Source organism: Vitis vinifera, chromosome 5 (assembly GCF_030704535.1).
Source record: "Vitis vinifera cultivar Pinot Noir 40024 chromosome 5, ASM3070453v1".
Taxonomy (NCBI): domain Eukaryota; kingdom Viridiplantae; phylum Streptophyta; class Magnoliopsida; order Vitales; family Vitaceae; genus Vitis; species Vitis vinifera.
The window spans coordinates 17,640,194-17,664,778 of record NC_081809.1 but is presented as its reverse complement, the minus strand read 5'-3'; the positions used below and the strand labels follow the sequence as shown (position 1 = coordinate 17,664,778).

Sequence of the window (24,585 nt, the reverse complement as noted above, 5' to 3'; positions counted from 1 at the left end):
ATTTGTTTCTGAGTTCTTTGAACCCAATTATATCAAATTGAAATCAGATACGCTGCCCTAAAACAATCCAAGCAGCCCCTGATCGCACATGCAACAGATAGAAACAATCACAAATTATGTCTGCTTGCCACATATGTTACGGGGATTTAGTTGCAAGTATTAGATGCAGGTATGTGTTACACATCTAATCATTCAAATTCACAAACTCTAAGATACAAGGACTTGGCTGAAAGGAACTTAACAATGGTACAGATACTTGGACATGGTTAAAAGTCAAATATTTATGAGTGCTTACTTAGATCTATATCTACTTTATTCGCCATGGAATCCATAATATTACCCTTTAGCAATTCAAGTCATATTACTCCCTACGCATGAAGGAAATGTACTAAAAAAATTAATTCATATCGTATGTCATGTTTTGTCATTGGAAATTTAAAATTTTGTTAATATACAATTTGCATACATATTTCCTTCACTAATTTTATTTTATATCAATATATTTTTTATTATTTATCCATATACATCCCTTTACTTTTATTTTATTACCTTTGTTTTGATTTATCATCTCTTTAAATGTTATTATTCTAAAAGTAACAAATTTATGCTAATGAAGTACCAAGAGACCTGTTTTCTATCACCCCACCTGCCCAGGTAGACCCTTTTTTTTTATCTTTAAATATCCTCATAAAAGCCCTTTTTTTTCTCTTATCCTTGAATCTCCTCAACAACACTCAATTCCTTTTTTTTAGTTTTAATTCATCTCTTAAAGACCCAAGTTCCAAAAAATTTTACTTTAAAAATTACTGACAATTATCCAGTCCCAAGTAAAAATAATAATAATATATCCCATGAGGATCCCACAACAATACCCATGTCATTTTTGTCAACAAGGTTACTTTCAGCAAAATTGAGAATCCAGGTATCACCGCCTGTCACACATAGTCTCATGCATCCTTACCTAAATATAGAAATTTCTTTATTGATTAAAATTTTCTTTCATTTTCTTATATGAATCGAGAACTTACAAAATAAAAAATGAGAAGACAGTTAGGATTTTACTCCAAGTCAGCATAATATTGTACAAGAGCTTTGGTTTCTAAGGGGCCATAAGTTCGAACCTCATTGCTTGTTTAATCCCCATTATTGAGCCAAGTACAAGCAAGAGAAGGTTGCATGTCCAGTGGAACATTAAGGCTTTAGCTTAAGTCAACTTAACTTGATATACATTGTTGGCCTACTATATAAGACAAAATTATGAGAAAAACCAAAAATATAGAGCAGTCAATGCCTCATTAAAATCAAGGATGACAGTTTTTTTTTTTAGTTGGTAAAAGTCAAACACAGTAAACCATCTGGCCAGCCAATCAAGGTCCCTGATAAATTATCTCTAATGATCTAACAGTTAGCCACTTGGTCAGCAGATCAAGGTCTTTAATAAATATCAACATTCTCAAAATCAATAAATTTGGTAATCATCTTAATTCCACAAGAATGGTTTAAAATTATCATTCCCAGATTAGCTTAGAAGTTTGCAGAAAGAACACAAAATATTTTATCACTGCACTCATTTCTGTTACAATTTTATGAACCTCATATTTAAACCTCTAGCAAAGAAGCAGCAACTATTTCCAGGTTTTAAGTCAAAATAAGCACCCCCATGATTTCTATTTCAATGCCACTATCTCAGTTAATACCAAGTGCAAAAAAAAAAAGTAATATCTTATTTCAGGAACTAATTTTTATATTCAAGCAGAAAAAACTCGAATTAGCATTTAGAGTGAGAAAAAACATATTTTCCACATGAAAATTGTTTATGAACATGTTCCATTAAGAAAAAAAAAACTTCCTATCCATGCAAATTTTAAAAGATAAAAGAGATACATCTTACATGTTCCCTCAACAATGACCTTAAGCCTCTTGTTGACAGGGAGATATAAGCATTAGAGGACTGTTTCTTTCCTCTTGAGCCGTCACCACCAGCAAACACCACCACAAATTGTGAAGTACAAACTAGAAAGTTTCCAATAAAACAGAAAAATCAGTGTACAGTGTGACATACAAAATAAATTTAACTAATAAAAAAACCCCAAAAAAATAAAAGGCAAGACAAAGAAAGAACAAAACCCAAAAAAAAAAAGGGGAGAGCATAAAAATCCAAAATGAATGGATCATGCACATTTCGTTCCTATTACAACCTGAACGACCAAAAGGCTCTAACATTATGGTCCACATAAGTCATGGTGTAGGGCATTCTAAGGAGAAAGAAAGAAGTTTCTTATAATTTCAATGTTATAATTAGAGGTTCCAGAGAATAATAAATAAACTCTAGAGTACACAACCAAAAATAATATGATGAAATCACCACATATCTAAATTGCTTTATATGTAATTTATGTACTGAAAATTCCTACAGAAAAATAGGAAAGAAACTAGCCATTGCAAAAGTATGGCCTAGGCAAGCCAAATTGCCAAAGAAATTGTAGTGGTTATGAAGCAGCAAATGTAGTTACAGTGTCATAACACTACAATATGTAAACCAGTGATGAATTGTCAGCCCCTACCACATGATTATATGAACAAGATCATTATGAATATTCAAAACCATCAAGAATCAAGATAGACCTTCAAGCTAGATGTAAGGGAACATGTGAAAATGATTGTGTATGGAAGATGTGAGAATGATAGATGACAACTAGCTGACTTCATACTCAGCAATGGGCATAAAAGGAAAAAAAACTCCTGTTTTTTCATGGGATTGAAAAATGTCAGTGGTTTCTCCTGGAGATAGGTGTTGGTTTGGTGTTGAATCAAAGAGCTTTGAGGATTTAATCGAGGAGACCAACAGGAAGGTGATTGGGAATATTTGTGAAAGGGGTCCAAACTTTTCGTCATGTATTAGATTCAGTGGGGTAAGGGCTTGGCTTTGCTGGTGGAAGGGGCTGAGACCTACTGTGCTCTCAAAGATGGGGAGCTTTTTAGAAAGTCTTGGGTGGAGTGGGGTAGACACCATTTGCTGGATTTGAGCAATAATAGGAGCAGGGCGGTTTCTACTTTGTTCTGTTTAGGAGGTGGAAGGAAAGAAGTTTTCCTTGGTGTTTCCTGAAGGAAGGGGATTTGTAGGGGGGGTGGAAAATCCTGTCTAGCAAGCTAAGAAGCCTTGGTGTTTCCACGACCCTAAGGAGATTGGAGGAGCCCAAAGCTACCTCTTCGAATGGGTTGGTTCTTAGAGGGGTGATGATGGGAATGAGTACTCGGTAGCAGAGGTGGAGATCTCTAGTTCTTCTGAATAGTGTAACACTGTGTGGATTGAAATAAAAAATGAGGTGATAAACAAAAACAAGGAAGTCTTGAACGGGAATCTTGTGGGAAGATTGGGGGGGCTTTTTGACCAGCCTCCTAACCCTGTCTCTCTTAGGAACTAGGCATAGTTCAATTGGAAGTTGAAAGGAAAACTCCACTTGGCATTGTTGGGAGGATCCCTTATTCTGTTCAAGTTTGAAGATGTAGTTGAAGCTAAGAGGGTGCTCCACTCGGGGGTGAAATGGTTCAATGGAAAAAGTCTTCTACTAAAGTGGTGGAATCCATCTATGGGTTGCCTCATGGAGGCAAGGGATGTTCAAGAGGTGTGGGTAAGGGTTTTGGGTCTTCTCTTGCATCTTTGGGGAAAAGGTTTGTTCAAAAGATTAGGAGAAGCTTGTGAGAGTCTTGTGGCCATCAATGAGGATACGGCGGAGTGTAGGAATTTGCAATGGGCGAGGATTCTTACTAGGATCAAAGGGAAGTTACCTAGTTCTTTGTAGGTGATGGTGGGTTCCTCTTGTTTCACGATTCGGTTATGGTGGGAGATTCCTCCATGGAAAAGTGAGGTGTAGTCTTCTCAAAGTTGCAAAGAGAGGAGGGTAGGAGAAGAGGGTAGGGTAAGGTCACGCACTTGTCTGAAGTGTGGAAGAAGGGTTTTCTGAAAAAGTGGAAGCCCAAGTGTCATCTCTTGATCCATCAAACTCTACATCCTCTGGTTTCACAATTCAGTTGTGGTGGGAGATTCCTCCATTGAAGAGTGAGGTGCAGTCTTCTCAAAGTTGTAGAGAAATGAGGGTAGAAAAAGAGAGTAGGGCAAGGTCACACGCCTATCTGAGAGTGAAAGAATGGTTTTCTAAAAGAGTGGAAGCTCAAGTGTTGTCTCTCAATCCATCGAACTCTACAAAAAGAAAAAGTGGTACAACATCCACAAAAAGATGGGAATCAAAGTTTCTATAAAAACCCATCCTTCCCCTTCTATCGCTGGGGAGGAGCCATGTGGGTTAGTAGATGAGGCCTTGGGCCTTTTTTTTGGGCCTTAGGTCAAGTTAGGCTCTATGGAGGTGGAAGAGACCAGAAGTTCAACTTTGGATAGAGCCCAAGCTCATTTTAAAGTGGGTCAGGTGAGCTTTAAAAAGGGAAGGGAGATGGGCCTCAAGGCTAATACCATTGAGTCCACTCCTTTCGTGCTCTCCAGAAAAAAAAAAAAAAAAAAAGAGGTCATTGGAGCCCTAGTAGCCCGTTAATTGCTTCTAATCCTTGCATGTCAAAGTTGCCTTCCACAGAGACAATGATGAAGCCTTTAGCCAACAAAGCTATTTTAGATGAAGCACTTAGATTTCAAGGTATGCTCTCTTGGACTCAATCCTCTTGGGGAGAAGGGCCTTCTTCTTCTTCTACTCCTTTCTGGGTGATGAGAAACTACAATCAAGGAGTCTGCTAAGAGATCGTGGGTATTGAGCGGGGAGAAGGTTTTTCTGAGTTGGGAGGGGAAGTGTCAGAAATTTTGGTTGACATTGTGAAAAAGCCTCTATCAATGGTTTTTCAAGATGGCTAAGTTGTGGTCTTCCTAGAGAATTTTTCCCCCAATCAAGAGAGTGGAGTTGAGTCGGGGGGTAACGGTGCTTCAGCCTCAACTCAAGAGGTGGGATCCAATGGTGTGGAATGCAAGGACCCGCTTTCAGACAAGGACTTCACCAAGCTAGTAGATTTTAATAGATTTTTGGGGATGTCGGTTCAGGGGTTTGAAAAGGAAATCTAGTCTTTGTTGAAGAAGTTAAGGAGGAAAGTTGGATGTGGGATTCCTAGTAGAGGGGGGAAGAAGAAATGTGTGTCCTCCTCTCGTTTCAAAAGGGAGCCAAGGAGACTAGATTGTTCAATCAATTATGAAAGTTCCTTGCTCTCTTCTAGAAGGAATGGTAGGAACAATTAGGATTTGGTTCTAGTTGATTGATGAAGATTAAAATCCTTTCCTGGAATGTAAGAGAACTCAACGATGAGAAAAAAAGGAAATTGATCAAGTATGTGGTTAGGACTCAGATGGTAGATCTAGTTTGCCTTCTAGAGACTAAGGTGCAACCGTGCAAGAGATGAAGCTACAAGTGGTAAGAAGCTTAGGTGTTGGAAGGTTTTTGAACTAAGGTGCAGTTGATGCTAGAGGAGCGTCAAGAGGCATTTTGATTTTTTAGGACAATAGAGTTTTGGACCTATTGCAATTGGAGTGTGGTGGGTTCTCCATTTCATGTCACTTTAGAAATGTTGAAAATGATTTTGTCTTGGGTGTTCACAGGAGTCTATGATCTAGTTTTAATGAGGGAAAAAAAGGATTTCTGGGATGAATTGGGAGCTATCAAGGGTCTATGGGACGATCCCTAGTGCATAGAAAGGTATTTTAACCTTGTTAGATTTCCAAGGGAAAGATTGAACAAATTCAGATTTATGACAGATATGAGGAGGTTCTTAGATGTCATAAAGGAGTTGAGTTTGAAGGACCTTCCTCTTTTTTGAGGTTCATTCACATGGTGTGGTGGTTTAATTCTCAAGCAACTTCTAGGTTGGACCGCTTCTTAGTCTCTGATGAGTAAGAGAACCATTTTTTGGGTATTTCTCAATTCACTTTCCTAGGCTAGCTTCTGACCATTGTCCCATTATTCTCGAGGGTGGAGGAGTCAGAAAGTGCAAGATCCCCTTTAGATTTGAGAATATGTGGCTTTTGACTGATGGCTTCAAAGAGCTTGTGAGAAATTAGTGGACTGGGTATACAGTTACTAGCTTTAGCAATCACTATCTCATTAAGAAATTAAAAGCTCTTAAAAGGGATCTTAGAGTGTGGAAAAAAGAAGGTTTTGTAAATGTTTTCTTTAACAAATCATAAGCCTTTTCTTGTGTTCAATTCTAGGACTCTAAGAAAAGAGAATGTCTTCTTTCTCTTGAGGAGGCAGAGGCTAAAAAGGGGGCCTTTAAGGATTATAAGAAGTGGGTTTTATTGGAAGACACTTCTTGGAGACAAAAATCTAGGAAATTTGGTTAAGAGATGGAGACAAGAACACCAAGTTTTTTCACAAGATGGCCAATGCTCATGCAAGAAGGAATTTGTTAACCAAGGTGAGAACAAATGGGGTTACTCTGATTGATGATGAGGAGATTAAAGCTAGGGTGTGCAATGCCTATCATACTCTTCTCTTGGAAACGGGGGATTGGAGACCGAGCGTAAGGGTTTACGCTTTGAAGTGTTGGGGTAAGATAGATCCAAAAGTCTAGAGGTTCATTTTTCAAAGGGGGAAGTTTTTGAAGCCCTGAGTAGTCTCTTTGGTGATAAAGCTCTAGGTCCAAACAGTTTTACCATGGCTTTTTGGCATTTTTGTTGGGATTTTACCAAACCAGATATCATACCTTTCTTTAAAGAGTTCTTTCTTCATGGCACATTCCAAAGAAACCTAAATTCCACCTTCTTGGTTTTGATTCCCAAAAAAGGGAAAGTTAAAGATTTGAAAGACTTTAGACCAATAAGTTTGGTTGGGGGTTTGTATAAGCTATTAGTCAAAGTTTTGGCAAATAAGGTAAAGACAACAATGGGGGAGATGAAATCAACATGCCTTCATTCAAGGTAGACAAATTTTAGACACTATGCTCAATGTTATTAAAACTGTTGACTCTAGGTTAAAGAGCAATATTCTTGGTCTCCTTTGAAAAATGGACATTGAGAAGGTTTATGATCATGTCAATTGGGATTTATATCTATCAGTTATGTCCAAAGTGGGGTTTGGGCAAAGGTGGATAAGTTAGATCAATTGGTATATTTCCATAGCTAGCTTTTCTGTTCTTATCAACAGAACCCCTTCATGCTTTTTTCACAGTTTTAGGAGCTTAAGACAAGGCGACTTGCTATCCCCCTATCTATTAATTTTGGTTATGGAGGCTCTTAGTCAGTTGTTGTTCCGAGCCAAATGCAGTGACTTCATTTTAAGGTTTAAGGTGGAAAGGAGAAGTGGAGAAAGGAGGGATGTGTCCCATCTTCTGTTTGTCGATGACACATTAATCTTTTGTAAGGCCAATAGTGACCAGTTGAGATATTTGAGTTGTCTATGTGGTTCGAGATGCTTTTTGAATTAAAAGCGAATATGGATAAAGTGAGGTTATTCTTGTAAGGGGGTAGAGACTTTGGAGAATGATGCTTTGGTGATGGGGTGTAGAGTAGGGAAGCTTTCCACTTCTTATTTGGGTCTTCCCTTGGGTGCCCCTTTTAAATCTCGTAGGGTGTGGGATGCAGTGGAATAGAGATTCAGGAAAAAAAATTAACAATGTGAAAAATGCGATACATATCTAAGGGTGGGAGGCTTACCTTAATTAAAAAAAATAAAAAAATAAAAAATAAAATAAAAGTGTGCAAGACTCAAAAAGATCCAAAGGGGTTTTTTATGGGGTGGTGGTGCTCTAAAGAGAAGGCCTCATTTGGTGAATTGGAATTTGGTTTGTGTAAATAAGGAGGGAGGCTTAGGAATTCATAGTCTTGTGGCCCTTAATAAAGCCTAACTTGGTAAGTGGAGTTGGAGATTTGCAGAAGAGAGAGAGTCGGCCCCTTTGAAAACAAATTATCATTGGGAAGTTTGGAGTAGAGAAAGGGGGTTAGTGTTCAAAAGGAGTAAGAGGAGGTCATGGTGTGGTGATGTGGAAAGCCATCAAAAATGAATGAGAGGACATAAGAAGTTAATCTCACTTGATAGCTGGGAATGAGAGAAGGGTTAAGTTTTGGAAAGACTTTTGGTGTGAAGACCAACCCTTGAAAGAAGCTTTCCCTAACTTATTTCTATGGCAATAAATAAACACAATTAGGTCTCAAAAGCTTGGGAGGAGAGTGGGAATTTAGGTAGCTGGAGCCCCCGCTTTTCAAGACATCTTAATGATTAAGAGATGGGAGAAGTTGAGTCTTTGTTTTGCAAGCTTCAACCCTTTGTTATGAGAAGAAAAGTGGACGACATTTTGAGTTAGAGAGAGAGTAAGAATGGAAAATTTTAAGTTAGCTCCCTTTATGGCTCCTATACGAGGGTATCTAGAGATCAATTTTCGTGGAATATTATTTAGAGGTCTTGGGCTCTAGGAAGGGTGAGCTTTTTTGCTTAGGAAGTGTCTTGGAGCATAATTTTGACTCTCAACTAGTTGAAAAGAAAGGGATGGAATATTTCGAATAGGTGCTACTTGTGCAAAGAAGACGAGGAAACCACTAACCACCTAATTTTGTTTTATGGCAAGGCTAAAATGTTGTGGAACTTGATTTATTCCATTTTCGGTGTGCAGTGGGTTATGCATTCCTCAATTAGGAAGAGTGCATGGAAGGCTACTCTCTTAAGTTTAATGTGGAATTTATGGAAGGAAAGGAATGGAAGAGCTTTCAATGCCGTTGAGCGGTCCGACCAAGCAATGAAATCTTTTTTCATGTATACTTTTGTGAATTGAGCTAGGGTGCATATAGAGAGGACCACACTCTGTCCATGATTGATTTTATAAATTGGTTGTTTGTCAAGTAAGGAGAAGGCCTTTTTTTGTCTTCTTATTGCTTAGCTTTTTTGGGGCGTATGTGTATACTTTGTGTGTACTGTTTTCGTCATTTTTAGGCTTTTCTAATGCAAGCCCTTTTATTACCTATAAAAAAAAAAAAAAAAGCAATGGGCATAAAAGAATACATGGAGTGGTACGACACCAACTCAATCATGACATAGATGATGATTTCAAGCACCCAAAAATTTTATGTTGTATCAAGTAGGAATGCATTGTACTTCCCATTTAATTTTGTTGTTCATTTGTTTCTAGCATGGTATTTTGATCAACAAAGGGGAAAATACGAATGTTAGTATGCATGTCAAATTATCACAAAAAGCTCTCAAAAAGATGCTTTGCTCCATAAGCATCTTGAACCTGTAATATGTCGATCTTTTATCAAAAGGTATTGTTTATGTATTATTAATGTTAGAGATAGTAAGACAAAGAGAAGTAAATTCGGGAAGACATGGCATCAGAAGGACTATCGCATATAATGTGGTGTATTGTGTCAAACTATATTATTTCATGTGAATGACTATCATAATATTCCACAAGATTCTGTGTTAGAATTACAAACTAGAATAGACTCCATTAATTTTTTTATGATATAGTCTTCAGTGTGTTATCTTGTCATCTATCGAAACCTGGTTTTGGTCAACATGAATGTGATTTAGTTTCCGAATTTTCTATGAGCTAAGAATATGGATTGTACTTTTTAGACACTATTATGTAATAACACAGATTTTCCTTTCCATACAAATTCCCACACTTCATGACATAATCTTCACTCAGTTATTTGGTAATCAATTTAAACCCAATTTTGTTTAATCAATGCAATTAAGTCTTCGAATTTTCTAAGATTTTAGAATTTAGACTTCTAACTGAAAGTATACTTTTTTTTTTTCGTACAAATCACCAAAAATATTTCTCAACGATGACATTGGCATAAACATAGATATATTAACATTATTATACTTAGGAACCACGAAATGTCCACTAAAACCAACATTTGTAACCTTGAGTTCGACACTAACAAATTATTAAATTTCAAAACTATAGGCAATTTGCTTCAAATTCATAAAATAATCAACATTGTTGTGACTCCTCCCACAAGAGAGGGGAAAAAAGGGCACTAATGCACAAAGTAACAAACAGCTTATTTTTCTCCATGTAATATTATTATCTTTTGTTCCAACTCCTCCAACAAGAGGAAGAAAAAAAAGCACTAATGCACAAACTAACAAACAACTTATTTTTCTCTATATAATACTATCTTTTCCCTTTTTATAAGAATTAGTACACCAAATAATTGCAATGCCAGGAAGAACAAAGAGAACATAAATACTCACAGAAATTTCATCACAACGACAAAGACCACGGTATTCCAAAAACCAAACAGCAACTGGCCAAAGCAATTGAGCCCAAAACATAAACTAATACTTCAGGTAACGCAAGAAAAGATCATTCACCATAAGGGATCAAAAGGGTATTCTATTAATCTGCAGGTTGCTCCATATGAACAAGATATGAAATCTTACAAGAACTTACGTAAAATTGAAAACTACTATGAAGCATGGAAGAAGGTAATTACCATAGAAGATATTACAGATATTCTTTCTAAGCATGTGATAGAGACTTCGAAATGAGTCTTCCCATGCTAGTTGTCATTTGATTAAGAAATCCGTTTCCACTAAATTGACCAAGAAAATTTGTTGTAAGAAAACTTGAGGAAAAGAACAGGAAAAGAAAAACTTAAATTTCATACTAATAAAATATTTGGTTCACAAACCTCCATCTGCAGCAGATAAGGTCCATGCTGATATGACAGAAGGTGGTAGAGAAGACTGAGGGTGCACCTATGAGTGCAAAGCTCTATAATTGAATATTTGGGCAGGGGAAGTGATCCCAGAGGAGCAGCTAATATTTTGATCTTTGGAACAACCAAATTGAGGTGTAGATAGGGTTGTACCATTCTAAGTGGCAGACATGTTCAATCTATGAAACCTAGGAATGGCAAAACGAGATAAGGTCGATTAGCTAAAATCACCTTCTACGAACAACCTAATGCTAAGTGTGGTGGAATATACATTAGTCCATACATAGATTATGCAACAATTTGCATACTCATAACCCATATATATGGCAAAATCATCGCTTTTCTGAATATTTTATTAATGCATAACCTTGTAATGCTTACAAATACCAACACAATATAGAACCAATGATCTAGGAATAAATATAAAAAGAATATATGATATCAAATGAAATCAGAATAGTCTGGACATAATTCAATGATATTTCTTCTAGTCAAATATTAGTACAAAAATTTGTTGTTCAAGGAAAAATAGCAACTGTGTCCAAAAGCAGAAATATATGTGGGTTAATTAAATGTTAGCACCAAAGTATGAATTTTTTAAAAATTGATTTGACAGAAAAAAAAAAATTGAGATCTAAATACTTCAGCAAAAGAGCATCAAAATATTACAAAAGAAAATCCAACACCGTCAACACTTAGCTGGCAATTATGATATTCTCTCCAAATTTCAATTAACATAATTTTAGTTTTGTGGGAGAGACATCTAGACAAGTGAAATAGGTTATTTAGAAAAAATTCACAGCAATTTGAATGTAAATCACACTCAAGCCTGAATCATTCCCCGTGGGGAAACAATAACATGCCTATGCCCCAGAAAGTTATGAAAAAAGGAAGTTGCTATTGAAGCTTGTAAAATTTTGTTCATAAATAAAAATTTTAGATTACTTCTTTCTTCTACAACATCTTCTATACACAGATAACCAATAGCTTTGAATACGATAGATTACCAAAGAATTGCACTGACAAATTCATTATAGTTAAAGTTTCCATCATATAGCATTAAACAAAGTGCACTACCAGCCACCTAAACAATAAAATGAACCCATAATCTTATCTTCACATTCCTGAAAATCAGAAAAAACAAAAGTTATGTCGAATTGTACTTCTCTCAATATTGCATCAGTCCAGTTTTTCAGTAAATTGGTATGGTATAGATAATTTTCAAGAACGGAGTAAGCATGAGACTAGCCGGACATGCCATTTAATTTGAAGGGAATAACCAATATAAATGAGTAATCAAGTTTAGGCATACAAGTTAGTCAAATCTTACCTATCAAAAAAAAAAAAAAAACAAATGGACGCACTGCCAGTCATCATTCTCCAAACCACTCAAGTGCAATTACGTATTTAAAGACCATATCCTCAGTCAATTTATGTAGTTGTCCAATTAGTAATTTTGTTTTTGCGTATGTGACTGCATTGTTAATAAATTTTGTATGCACTATTTATTGTGTTACATGTTTCTGAAAACCTCATCCAATGACATAAGGAAATCTATTTAAATAAGTCACAGCAACAACATATCATTTACCTGCAGTTAAGCCTGGTATAATCTTGATAAAACATTAAATCTTAAAAAAGAAAATAAAAAAACATTTGGCATGATAAGAATGAGCACAGTAAAAGCATTTTAAAAAAAAGAAAAAGATATCACATAGTAAGAGCATCTCCAATGCATATATAAAAGTATATATTGATATGTTATTGTGTCCTTGTGATTGTATCCTGCTTTTTGAGGATATATATTTTTTTATCAGAAACAATAAATGTATTAAGTATAAAGGAACACAAAAGAAGGATGAGGAATCCTCCCAAAAATACAACAGACTTGTTGATGCTACATTGTTTTTCATAGAATGTATTTTATGGTAGTCATCCTAAACCACCAAAAACCCTTATCTAGGCTTCTCAAGTGAATGGCTTAAGTTCAACACCAGTTTCATGCATCAGATCACGTCCAAAAAAAAATTCCAGATGAAAATAGAGTAAAGATGAGGAAGCATTATTTTTCACCCTTAAAGCAAACAAAACAATCTCTAGAAATGGGCAAGATGTGTAACTGTGATGAGAACCAACAACACAGAACATACCAGCACACTCACCAGTTCACAGAGGAAGAAGACACTATCTGCATATTAGTTTTTAATGTAAAATCCAGTGGGGCCTTCTGCCCAGGAATATGAAATTCAGAGCAGAAATGGCCAGAAGAGATTGAAGTAAAATTGTCGAACTTTTCAGAAGAATCAGCAGCTAAACCAGAAAAAGCACGGGGTTCACAGGCAACCAGGCCTTTTAATGCTTTATCCTGTGAAAATAAATAGATTTATATTTTGACACAGAACTTTCTTCAAGTAAATAAAAGGGGAAAATGCTAACAAAAATACCATATCAACAACAGCCATTTCAGATATCCTCTCACTACCAAGTGATAATTCAGCCACACTACAAAATGTGCTTTGACTGCACTTTTCAGCATATTCACAATCTTGCCTTGTACCATCTTTGGAAACTGCAGCTGAAACCACAGTATTCTCTGGACTGATAGAAATAAGAAATTGAATAAATAAGAAAAAAGCAAACAATTTATCAATTATAAACAAGGTACACCGTCCTGGAAATGTATACCATGAAAGTTGTGGATGACTCTTGACAACTGAATTCAAAGAAACACAGATATTCTTCAAGCAGCCAGCTGGCGCAGCTGAAATATCTTCGTGCATATATTAAAAAATTGAATAAATTAAGACAGAAATAATGCATGGTAAATTGCATGGCACATTCAAGATCTTGACAGATTAGTGATTTGACAGTTCTAACATGTTACAGTAAACATACTTGATAATAAATCAATTTTAGATGAAAAAGTATTGTACCTTAGCATTTTCTTTTCCAGAAAGCATCCTAAACCTAGACTTTTTGGCAGGAAAAACTCCATCCATACGGGTGTCAATGCATCTTGGAACTTCGAATGCATCTTGTTTCTTGAGCTCAATTGTGTTCCTGAGAGAAGTAAGCAAGTACTTATTGAAATATAAATCAAGGTAAATCTAAAGAAATACAACAAAGCTTACTTTGTAGAACCAAGCAAAGGAGCTGGAGATTCATCTACAAGCTCTATAACGTTCCTTTGTTTTAACTGCTCTCCCTGTAATAGACACAGAAAATCTTAAGAATTTTCCTCCACAACCATTTGCAAAGATTACACAGAAAGCTCCGCAGAAACCAAATTGCAAAAAATGTGGTAAGATTTGTTGCCAATTAAGGCTAATATTTGAAGCCTATAAGCTACAGTAAAATGCAACAGTTCCATTTTACATCACACAAAAAGTTGGAAGATGCTGTACACCACAGCAACTGGATATCACAGCATCCGACTTTGATCAGGGTCCAGCCTGTTTTTATGTTTGTTCCACGTCAACCCATTAAATTACAGGCCATGACAGTAAGAAATCCGACCACAGATTTTTTTTAAAAAATGCATTCTAGTCTGGCAACAAATATAATACCCACCAAAAAAAAAAAATCACTAGTAACTTAGGAAGAGGAAACCAAAAGATGAAAACACTGCTGTAATTCCCAAGAGATTTGCATTAATGTGAAACCAAATATAATACCCACAAAAATCCTTTAAAACTTTCATAAAACAAATCCAAAAGACAAAAGCATTGTAGTATTTCCCAGGAAATGTGCATTTTTCCATATTCAGCATGACTTTCATGGCTGGTAAAAATAAATAAATAAACAAAACTTATAATTTTTTTTATTAGAAACGAAGAACATTTTCATTGAAAAAGTAAACAAAAGAAGGATAAGAAATCTTTCCCTAAATACAAAATTTGATCAAAAAAAAAGGAAAAGAAAAACAATCCAAAAGACATCAAAATGTTTCAACATTGCTATTTTAACCCTTCTGATCTACATATTGAAAGTCAATCAAGTTGAATAATGCTGAGAGGAATACTTTTGAAAACTATGGTAGTAGAGGCCCAAAAATATGGATAGAGGTAGACTAGGTCCCATATCATTTTGAAAGTCCTCCAATTGTCCTCAAAGATCCTTACATTTCTTTCCCATTGTGCTATCCAAATCAATGTAAAACAAGCTATTTGCCCTAGAACTTTACCCCAGTTAGTGCTACCCAAACCCCTAAAAGAAATGGTCAACATGTCACTAACACTTTTAGAAGGAACCTAATCCAAACTTACTAGTTTGAATAGCTTACATTATAACTCTAAAGTTGTCGAACAATGTAAAAAAGGTGATCCATTGATTCTCAACTAACCATACACAAAGGTCAACAATCTAGACTAAGGGATTTGAATGGTCTTCTCACCTAAAGCAAGTCATTGATATTAATCTTCTTGTTAGCCACTAAAGAAGCAAATGTCTTGACCTTTGGCCGAGCTTTTGATTTCCATATGAAATTAGCAAGAGAAAAGAAAACTAAAGTTAAATGATCAAATGAGGTTAAGAAAAAAAGATTTGACCAAAAATAAGTTGAAAGGTGATAATAAACAAGGTCTCATATCTAGGGATTACGGTGTTAGATTAACACTATTGGGAATGGACATGAGTCTTTCAAGATCCTCTATCTCTATATCTGTAAGGTTTGGCTGAAAGTTAAAGTTTCAAGTAAGAGGAGAAGAAAGACCGAGGACAAATGAAATAGGAGAATTTTGAACTGATAAAAGTTTGTAAAGACTCAAAAATATTGTGCAACCAAACGTTGATTTCCCCAACACAAATCTTCCCACAAACGGATTTTTGACCCATTTTCCACTAAAATGTTGGCATCTCAACCATTTGAATGTGTCCCATAGATGCTCAAGAATACCTTGTGCCATAAAGCAATACTCTCCTTAGGATACCCCCATAGCCACTTCTCTAAGAGGGCCTTATTTCTCGAAGCACACTTAGATCCAGCTTATAAGATACTCTCTCTTTCCCTCCCCAAACCCTAACCAAAGAAAATCCTTTTGCATTTCTCAATCTTCATCCTAGAACGAACTAAGTCGGCCGAGTCCGGTACATGTAGACCCTCCATTTTGTCCCTTTAGCACATATCTTTAAGTGTTCTTTCAATACTCCATAGTAGTTCCTTGGTGGCCCATTTTTACTCATACAGTTTGCCTTCTATAAGCCACCTCGGAGACTTTGGTTGAGGGATTTATCTGGCCTTAGCCGCCTTTCAAGTTTAGATTAGGTTTTACCTAAGTGCATTTTAGGATTAGATTCCACTAAGTTTGCCCAAGAACATCTAAGTTCACATAGGCCCACCTAGGTTTATCTAGGCCCACTTAGTTCGTCCTAGGACACTTGGACACACCCTAGGTCACCTTTGGGCGTTTCTACATGGTTTGCATGGTTGCATGGCTCGTATTTTTACATGATTACATGGTTCACTTTTTTGCATGGCTTGCATGTGGTTGATTTTTATTTTTTAGTTGCGTGATTAAAATTTCTTTTGATTTTCAATTTCATGATATTTATTTATTTTAATCTTTATTTTTATTTTATTTTTATTTTTATTTTTATCTTTATTTTATTTCTTGCATGACGAAACGGCCACCAGCTATTTGGAAAGAGGATCACCAAAAATTTTGACAAAGGAAAGTCCACTGCTGTAGATGGAGTGCAAATATTGAGGGTAATCACGCACGAAAGGGATTCTAGGTTTGTAAAGAAAAAGATTCATATGGGAAGGTGGAATTCTCTAAACTCGTGGTTGCCATGTAGGGATCTTTGGAGGATATTTATGCAACTTTGGACAAGGAAAGAAAACAATTCAAAAAAAGAGGTTAATAGATTGATAGGAGACCTATGGATTTCTTTGGATGAAGAATTTTCTCCGAGAAAGGAAGGCACGGCTGGAGCACAAGAAGAGGAGGTTCTTCAAAGATACAACAGGCATATCATATGGGATCCACACACCACTAAAGGAAATACAGTGGGCTGGCAAAGATTGTTTCTTTAACGGAGAGGATCAACAAGAAGTGAATAAGGAAGGAATTTCCTTTATGCAAATAAAAGGATGATTATGAATTTTTAGAAGGAGGACTATGGATAAGAACAAAAGGAGGGAGAAAAGAAAAGACATTCAGAGAAGAAAGGGAGACGAAGGAAGCACGGCAAAGTAGAGTAAGAGATCTGAGACGATATACCAGCGGGGATTTTCTTACCAGAAAGGAGCATTTCCAGGTACGCTTTCCGTAGACTCTTCCTTCATTCCCGTTATCCTCTTGTTATGTATTAATCTTCATTGGATTTTAAGTTTTGACTGGATGCTTGGGTGTAGAATGACAAAGGTTATATTTTGTTTGCATTGGTACTAGATTGCTTCTATAGTTGTTGTTGATTTCTCTCTTTGGAGTTCTCTAGTTTAGGTTTGGAACTGAAAGGCTCTGTTTTTTTTTTATTTACTGTGCATTACATGAGAATTGTGGCTGTATTTGTTTGCTGGAATCTGCTTGTACTCCCCTCACCAACCTAAGCCCATGGAATAAAATATGAAATGTGGCTTCCATTGGTTCTTTTTTTGTTTATTTTCTTCGTGCTCCGTTTCCTTGGTAGTCTTCCTTTGTTTTCTGTGGATATTTCGAGTATTTCCAGCCATGTCTGCGTCACTGATTGATGGCGCTAGACAATGGCTTCTTGATGCTGTCAAAACTCAATATCCAAATTTGGAAGAAAAAAGCAGGTTCAGTGGTTTCTCATACAACTACTGTTTCATGAGGAAGATTGTTTGGCACCAGTCGAAGTATCTGTTACTGGAGAATGAAGGAAGCAAAACAGGGGTGGAAGAACAGAGGAGAGGTGAAGCATAGATAGTTTTGCCCATTTTTTGGAGAAGCTTTGCCAGCGGTGAGATTGATCAGTTTTGGTGCCCATGAAGGCATCAGCATCAGTTCTGGTGCGTTCAGGTATGCAGCATGGGAATTTGATCAGTCACGGGTTTTCTAGAAATTGTAGAGCTCAAACTAAAGGCCGCCATGGTGAACAAGTTGGTTACGATGTTTAATTTGGTACTCATTTTCCTTGAATTCAGAGTGGCAAGATAGAAGAGAACATATTACTTGGCAAAGGAATGGATAAAGAAAGCTATGGAAGGGTCCTTATAATACATGTCCTCAAAAAGGACCTGGAGGTTTTCTCATCCAATGACCAAACGGTCATAGGTGGTCTGATTCTGAGTTCAGATTGTTGCTCCTGCTGATCTTAAAAAAGTATATCGACTGCAAAACGGAGTCGGCATGGTCCACGATCTTGAAGAACCTCCAAGTAAGCAAAATGACAGGGGGGTCTACTGGGTCTGATAGCTGATGAGGATTCAGAGGGTCTGCCACAATTGCCAAAGGTCAAGTTGTCGTTTGTTTTCTTATTAATTCAGGGCTGCTGTTCATCTTTTATTGATCCAGGCTCATGAAGTCCTACAGCATATGTTGGTCTTGATTTTCAGCAAAGACTGCCATAGTCCTCTTCAATGCCACGCCTGACATGGCATCTCATACTGGATAAGCAAATATATCATACTGAGATCGGAGTGACAAGAGTTGAGATCCATGATACGGATATTAGACATCAAATCCTTATGATAATCCTTTACTTGCTACTTTGTCACTGGTATTTGGTAATGCAGAAATGATTGGAGCGGCTGGAATACTTTCTCCTTCAGAGGCTCTCACATGTATTCCCGCAAATTCTACAGGATCCCAAGGTTCCCAGTATAATTCATTACCTGTCAACCTTGGAGGATACTTTTTCAGCCATAACTGTCATGACCGACATTATCTATAAAGACCCTACTTGTCTTTTTGCTTTGCATGAACTGGATCACCTTGATGCCTTTTATCTTCAATAGTGGCAGGAATACTCCCTTCTTCAAAGGCCCTCGCATTTGTTCTTAAGGGTCTCGGTGCCATTTGTCTCAAGGGCTTAAAGGAAGTGAAAGAAGCTTCAGCATCATGTTCCCTTGTGAACAATGAATGAGATTTTTGCTCCCTTGGCTAATGTTGTGGAAAAGCTTTTGCTGTATTTTCATTAAGGAGTACTGGTGTTGACATAACTATCGAAATTGTCGATAGAATTGCTTCAACATGGGATGAAAATGTGGGGGCCATCAGGAAGATTTAACGGGACTGCCGCAATGAAAATGACTTTTGAAGACAAAGAAATGATAGCCAACAATAAATTCAGCTGCCGTAGACGTCAGTGACGAGTGATTCGTCCAACTTTGCACCTTTCATGAGATGATCCCAGTTCATAGAACAAGGAAAATTCTGAAACTTGCTGATTATTTGTGGAAAAATCAGGGATTGAATTTCCACTCAAGCTACTGCCATGACTTAATCTCGCCCAGTCTTCTGAAGTAATGTCTATTGCTCTACACAATACCCTGGTCTATAGAAGGCTTCACTCAGCATCATCCCGCCCCACTGGTCATTAGTACTGCGAAGAACTGGACAGACTTCACTTACGACTGATTTGTGGCGGGGGGGTAATTGGCTTGTTTCCAGGACTGTTAGCTCAACATACTTTGACAGATATCAGACTCTTTGAATGGCTCTGACCATTTCAGAATTTCTACTAATAAAAGAGAGCAAGACATATTGCAGAACTGAAAGTGATGCTCAGGAGAGAACTAAGAGCATTTTGGCTAATTTGTTGATTACAGAAACTGATGAGAAAAGGAACTAAAAGATGTTTCGTTTCTTCACCCTCATGCATTCAGGTCAATGGACATCATATGAGGCATTTCCAGTCTCTTAGCTACCAGCCTGCATCTATTCGCCAGCAAATAGACTTTCAAGAGACTTGAACTGCTGGGAAGAAAACGGGAGGCAAGGGGTAAACTGGTTACTGAAATTGGGTACAACACAGATTCTTTTTTTGTTCTCAGGAAAGCTCGGCCAATTCTGGTGAAGTTCCTGGATGTAATGCCATCCACGTGACTAAAATCAAGAACAAGCTGGGGTGTGTCATCAAGAAGTTCTGACTACTGTAACAGCCCATAGCACTCATGTCCAAACAAAGAAAGTTCCCCAGTCATCTAATTTTGAAATTTTTTGAATTGCCTATCGACACCACTTGCAAAGAGATTAGTATCGATGAATCAGTAATTCCAAGCCAATTCTAGCATCAGCAGCGTAAGTTGTCAGCTGCTGTAGATCAGTGAAGTCCCATGTGTTGGTATTAAATTCCCATAAATTCATCTGTACCTGAGGTGAAGGCCCTCATGCATGCATTTGGGCTATGGGAGCTGGATGATCAGTATACCACTCAAGAGAGAAGAGCATGCCTTCCACTACAAGCAGCAGGCTTGTCCAAAGTGTCATTTATGTGTGGTTCAGCAGAACTCGTACCCAAAGTGCAAATTAAAACAAATGCCAAAAGGTTCAAAGCGCACTACTCGTCGAGATTTCAGTTTCCGGTGACTTTGGACATAGGGAGTTGTTTGTGATATTTTGTTCAAGATAGAGCCTAAAAACACAGGTTCTTCTGACATGAAAGCCATTGAAAATTGATGTGAGCCACTGAACATTTCTGCTCATGACAAGAAGGGTTGTAGGAAAAGTTGCCCGGGTTGTCTGATGGCCATTGCTGTCTGGTCAGTTCGACAATTTCGGCTACAGCAGGTGCCAGTAATGAGTGGTTCATCCAACTTTGCATCTTTCACGTGATGGCTCTAGTCCACAGAATAATGGAAAATTCAGAAGCTCACCAATTATCTGCATGAAAGTCAGGGATCGAAACTCTACTGAAGCTTTTGCCACAGCCTAAGATTGCCCAGTCTTCCAAAGGATTACCTATTGCTTTATACGGTACTGTGGCTTCAAGGGAGTTCACTTAGCATTCATTCTGCTTTACTGCCAACGGAATTTGGGAATGACAGCAAAGATGTTTTGGAAGATGTGAGAAGAATCTACTACAGATTGCTTACGTTAAGAATGCCAAGAAGACAGAATTGTTGATTTCATTGATGGCATTTCTACTGGACAAGGCCCCTGTTTCACTCTTGGAGGCTGATGATGGGAATTCAAAGCAAGGTGGAAAGATGAAGCTGGGCATTTACGGGTTTATAGTCCTCTAGCTGGCTATGGAAAATTAATGGGCCACCTAGATGCTGGGATATTTGAAGAGGCTCTCCAATCCCTAGTGCTGGAGGTGAGATAGCCCATCATCAATGACACTAGACAGAGCTGAGAGCCCTCTTTGAGCAAAGCAGCATCCCGGATCAGAACTATTGCCATTGCCACAGTCACATCTTAAAATGATGAAGGTGGGCTATGTGAGCATCAATCAGTGAGCTCCCGCATGCAAGCTTCAGATGACTGGTTAGGATAACCGAAGAGGTAAGAAATGAAGCTCAGGATGAGCAAGGAGACACAGAATCTAAGCTACATAAAATTCCAGAAGTGAACTGTGAGAAAATTGATAAATCAGATGGATTTCTGAGCAAAGACTTGAAACTTGAGAATGAGTGGCAGAAAGGGAATCAGATCTGGAGCTAGACTTCAATTGCTTCACCACAAGTTCCTGCTAGCAATGCAAGTTGTGATTCTAGGAAGCCAGAGTTGGGTTGGAATGTCTTTGCTGATAAAATTATACACTCAAACCCAGTGAGTTTGGGCTCTGGAATGAATACGGTCAGTTCTTTTCCAGTCATGCCATCAATACACAGAGGTCTCTTCACACGACCACCAGCAACGCAGTCACAGCCAGACCCCCAAGTCCTACTCCAGCAAAGGCCACCTTGGTGCACACCTCTTCTTCTTCCTCTTTTTGTTTCTTGGATTGAAAATTTACAGTTTTGAATTGATTTTTCAAATCCATTTCCAACTGAATAATTCCAGTTTTAAAAATCCATATTTAGATCCTTCCTAGGCATAAAATCCAGATTTAAATAAACTCCTTACTGTCATTTTCATTCTAGCATGCATTTTCACTGTTTTCAACTAATTTTCTCTTTTCTTCAAACAAGCATGAACGAACTTCATGGTTCCAAATAATGGAACTCATTGAACCAATTCATGCAAAAGTAATTTGGACCTTGGTGGGGGGGTCCAACATTCTTGACATCTTCTTTGATATTGACTCAAGTGAGATGGTTGTTTGGTGATCAATTGATTTTGATTCCTCTTGATGATATGCACGAGATTGTTTTACACCTATTATTGAGCTAACCTTGTTTTCCATAGAGACATTGATGCTTGCTAGCCAGGTACGCTATCTCTATTCTCTAATTTCGAAATTCCATGAACATATATGTCATTGTGAACTATGCCTATGTTTGATAGTACTTGGGTGTCTTGACATTTGTTTGACTATTCGATTATTTCTTATAAAGCGCATGTTGAGTTGTATGCTATATTTCTGCGCTAATTTTGATTTCTTATGATAGCGTTTGAGATACAATCCAAGTACACACCCTAACCCTCCTTTATGATTGTGGTTTGATTTCTTTTTTGGCATATTAGTTTCGAAATCACCTTGGCCTACCTAGGTATCCATAATCAACTAATTAATTGTCACATTTCCTTCAACTTAGCTTGTAGAAACCTCTTTAAGGCTTAAAGGAGTGCTACCTCTTAGAGGTACCTTCCCAATAGGTAACCTGATCCCCGAACCAAAACTCGGGTTTTTTCAAGACTTGTTTTTCCCAAACTATGGAGTCACTTATTTAGGGTTTTCTTTCTTATTTTATTTCCCCTTTTAAAATAAAATAAAATAAGTGGCAACTCCAACTTTTCCAAAACTAATTTTTCACCAAACAAAAGCGAGTCTCGCCATTGAGTGAGGACACACGTGAAAAATGCGGGTCCACAAAATGACTCAACCAAGTCGTATTTGCCTCGATACTAACCACACCGAGTTCGATACCAGGTACGACAAGTCCAATTCTGAGATTCTCAAATCCCAATTTCAAACCATCAATCTCATCCGCCATGAAGATTAAAGGTAAGAACTCTTAGAGATGACTTCTATGCTCAGAGCTATTCAATTTTTTATTTTCTTTGTTGCACCAGGAGAGTGTACAAGTAGATAATCAGAGTAATCTTCCTTTCTTTGTATATGAAGCAAACATGTAGAGCAATGGCTATGTTCCTTCATTCTCATAAAACTTGCAAATTAACAAATTAAAAATTAAAAAAGAAGACACAACCTGCCAAGATCTTCCATATAAAAGGCTAAAGAAACTCATTTTATGCCCAATTTATCATCTAATAATGTAGAGAATAGAGAGAACAGAGCAAAACCACGAATTCAGAAACTTACTCTCAATTCCGATGGTGTCTTCCTTTTAACTCCTGCCCCCACCTTCCCAGAACCCCCACCAAAACGAAGAGTCAGAAGATAAAGGACCAGCCGTAGCAACCTTTGCCATACTATTCTGAAATACTAAGACAATAAGTCCTCGTCCAATCAATTCTCTTCCTACATGTCCTGAAAGCATATCTATAAACCATGCTATTAACATTTCAAAAGGAAAGTATGAAAAATTATCATTAAAAAAAAATATTCACTGCAGAGTAATCAAATTCTTCAAGATCCTAAACTAAAATTTTTAACACTCCCTATCTGGGCTCTATGATATAAACAGATCAGGTATTTTGTATAGACTCTACTTATTTTTTACCGACAAAATTGTGCATTCTTGAAATCCATTCTTTTAAATCACCACAGGTTTCATTTGGAAAAGCCACCATTCAATTCACCAATGGAAAATGTTTCCAGGTAAATTCTTCCCAGAACAGAAAAATGAATTTCAGGCATAAGTAGCTCATATAGTCATATTTCCCAACCAAACTTAATGATACAAAAATTCATCAGAACAAATATATCCACAACCATCTCCCTTTGATTACCACCAAAAACAGAGAAAATGGAGGAAAGCAATGGAAATTTTGATTTTTGTTTTCAAAAAGAGAACAAATGAAAGTTACATGGAGAAACAATAGGCAAGGTAATAGCATATTTAACTACTGAAAACTATCAAAAAAACAACAAGCCTCGACACATGGAAATGAAATTATCTGTCCAAACTTTTTTTCATTTCCGCCAAGCAAAAGGCCCTTAACATTCGCTATCTTTCAAAACATAACCAAACAAAGGCATCAATTTCTCCTATTCTTCAAAACAAAGAAATAACCCATTTTCAGTTGCAAATGCAAGGTTTTTCTTCAAACTTACAGCACGGCAGTTAGAACTGCAAATGGAAAGAAGCAGAATCGAGAAAAAAAAGAACCCGGATTTTTAAATCGGGTCAGGAAAAAAGACAAGAATCTTTGAACGCTATTCAAGAAAAACCTGAAAGCCAAGGAATCGGAGAACCGCTGATGCTAATCTTTCAACGCTATTCAAGATGTAGCAATTCCACTGATGCCCCCTGTTCCACAAAATCCATCCATATAAGTGTTGTTTACCACGTGTCTTAGCCATGGAATCAAAATAGTTGGAATAGAAAATAAGCATTGTCCAATGAATCAAGAGAGGAATAATGAAAAAAAAAACAGGAAGAATTGTTTTGAAACAGGACTCCTTGTGTTGATCTTCTTTTACCATTACACCCACATTATTAAAACGATTTTCAAAGAATTTAGAGTAGCCCAACACCCAGATGATGTTGAAGAATGCAAACACGGGGCTTTATGATCTATTATCCATCCAAAACCAGTGTTTGAAAACACCCATAATAAGCTGACAAGCCAAAGCGCTTGAACACAACAATGGAAACAAATCACTTGCATATGGAGATGGTGTGTGAGATTGAGAAAAAGTACCTGGGAATCCAAAGGATGGTTAAGACACAGGATAAGAAATGAGAAAAGAAAAGATGAGTCTCAAGTTCTAAAACCCTTAGACACCCTGTGTGT

At 37.1% G+C, this 24,585-nt stretch overlaps 1 protein-coding gene across 5 annotated transcripts; it reads right to left on the bottom strand.

The window, feature by feature from the left end:
* Positions 1-446: 446 nt before the first annotated feature.
* On the bottom strand, positions 447-24,585 carry LOC104877384 (uncharacterized). Of its 5 annotated transcripts, none has more exons than XR_785854.3 (11): positions 24,493-24,585; positions 24,020-24,098; positions 22,988-23,167; positions 13,786-13,859; positions 13,588-13,714; positions 13,340-13,415; positions 13,099-13,252; positions 12,817-13,019; positions 10,628-10,842; positions 10,430-10,528; positions 447-2,013 (listed from the first exon to the last, which is right to left on the bottom strand). XR_785854.3 is itself a non-coding variant. In XM_019219741.2 (7 exons), the coding sequence occupies exons 1-5, from the start codon at positions 24,272-24,274 to the stop codon at positions 13,395-13,397; spliced, it is 609 nt and encodes a 202-aa protein (XP_019075286.2). In that variant the 5' UTR covers positions 24,275-24,483; the 3' UTR covers positions 12,913-13,019; positions 13,099-13,252; positions 13,340-13,394. The 5 variants fall into 5 exon arrangements, 2 of the variants coding, with proteins under 2 accessions (XP_019075286.2, XP_019075288.2); XR_002030022.2 differs by having other exon boundaries at positions 22,988-23,155; XR_009465712.1 differs by lacking the exon at positions 24,493-24,585 and having other exon boundaries at positions 22,988-23,102; positions 24,020-24,483.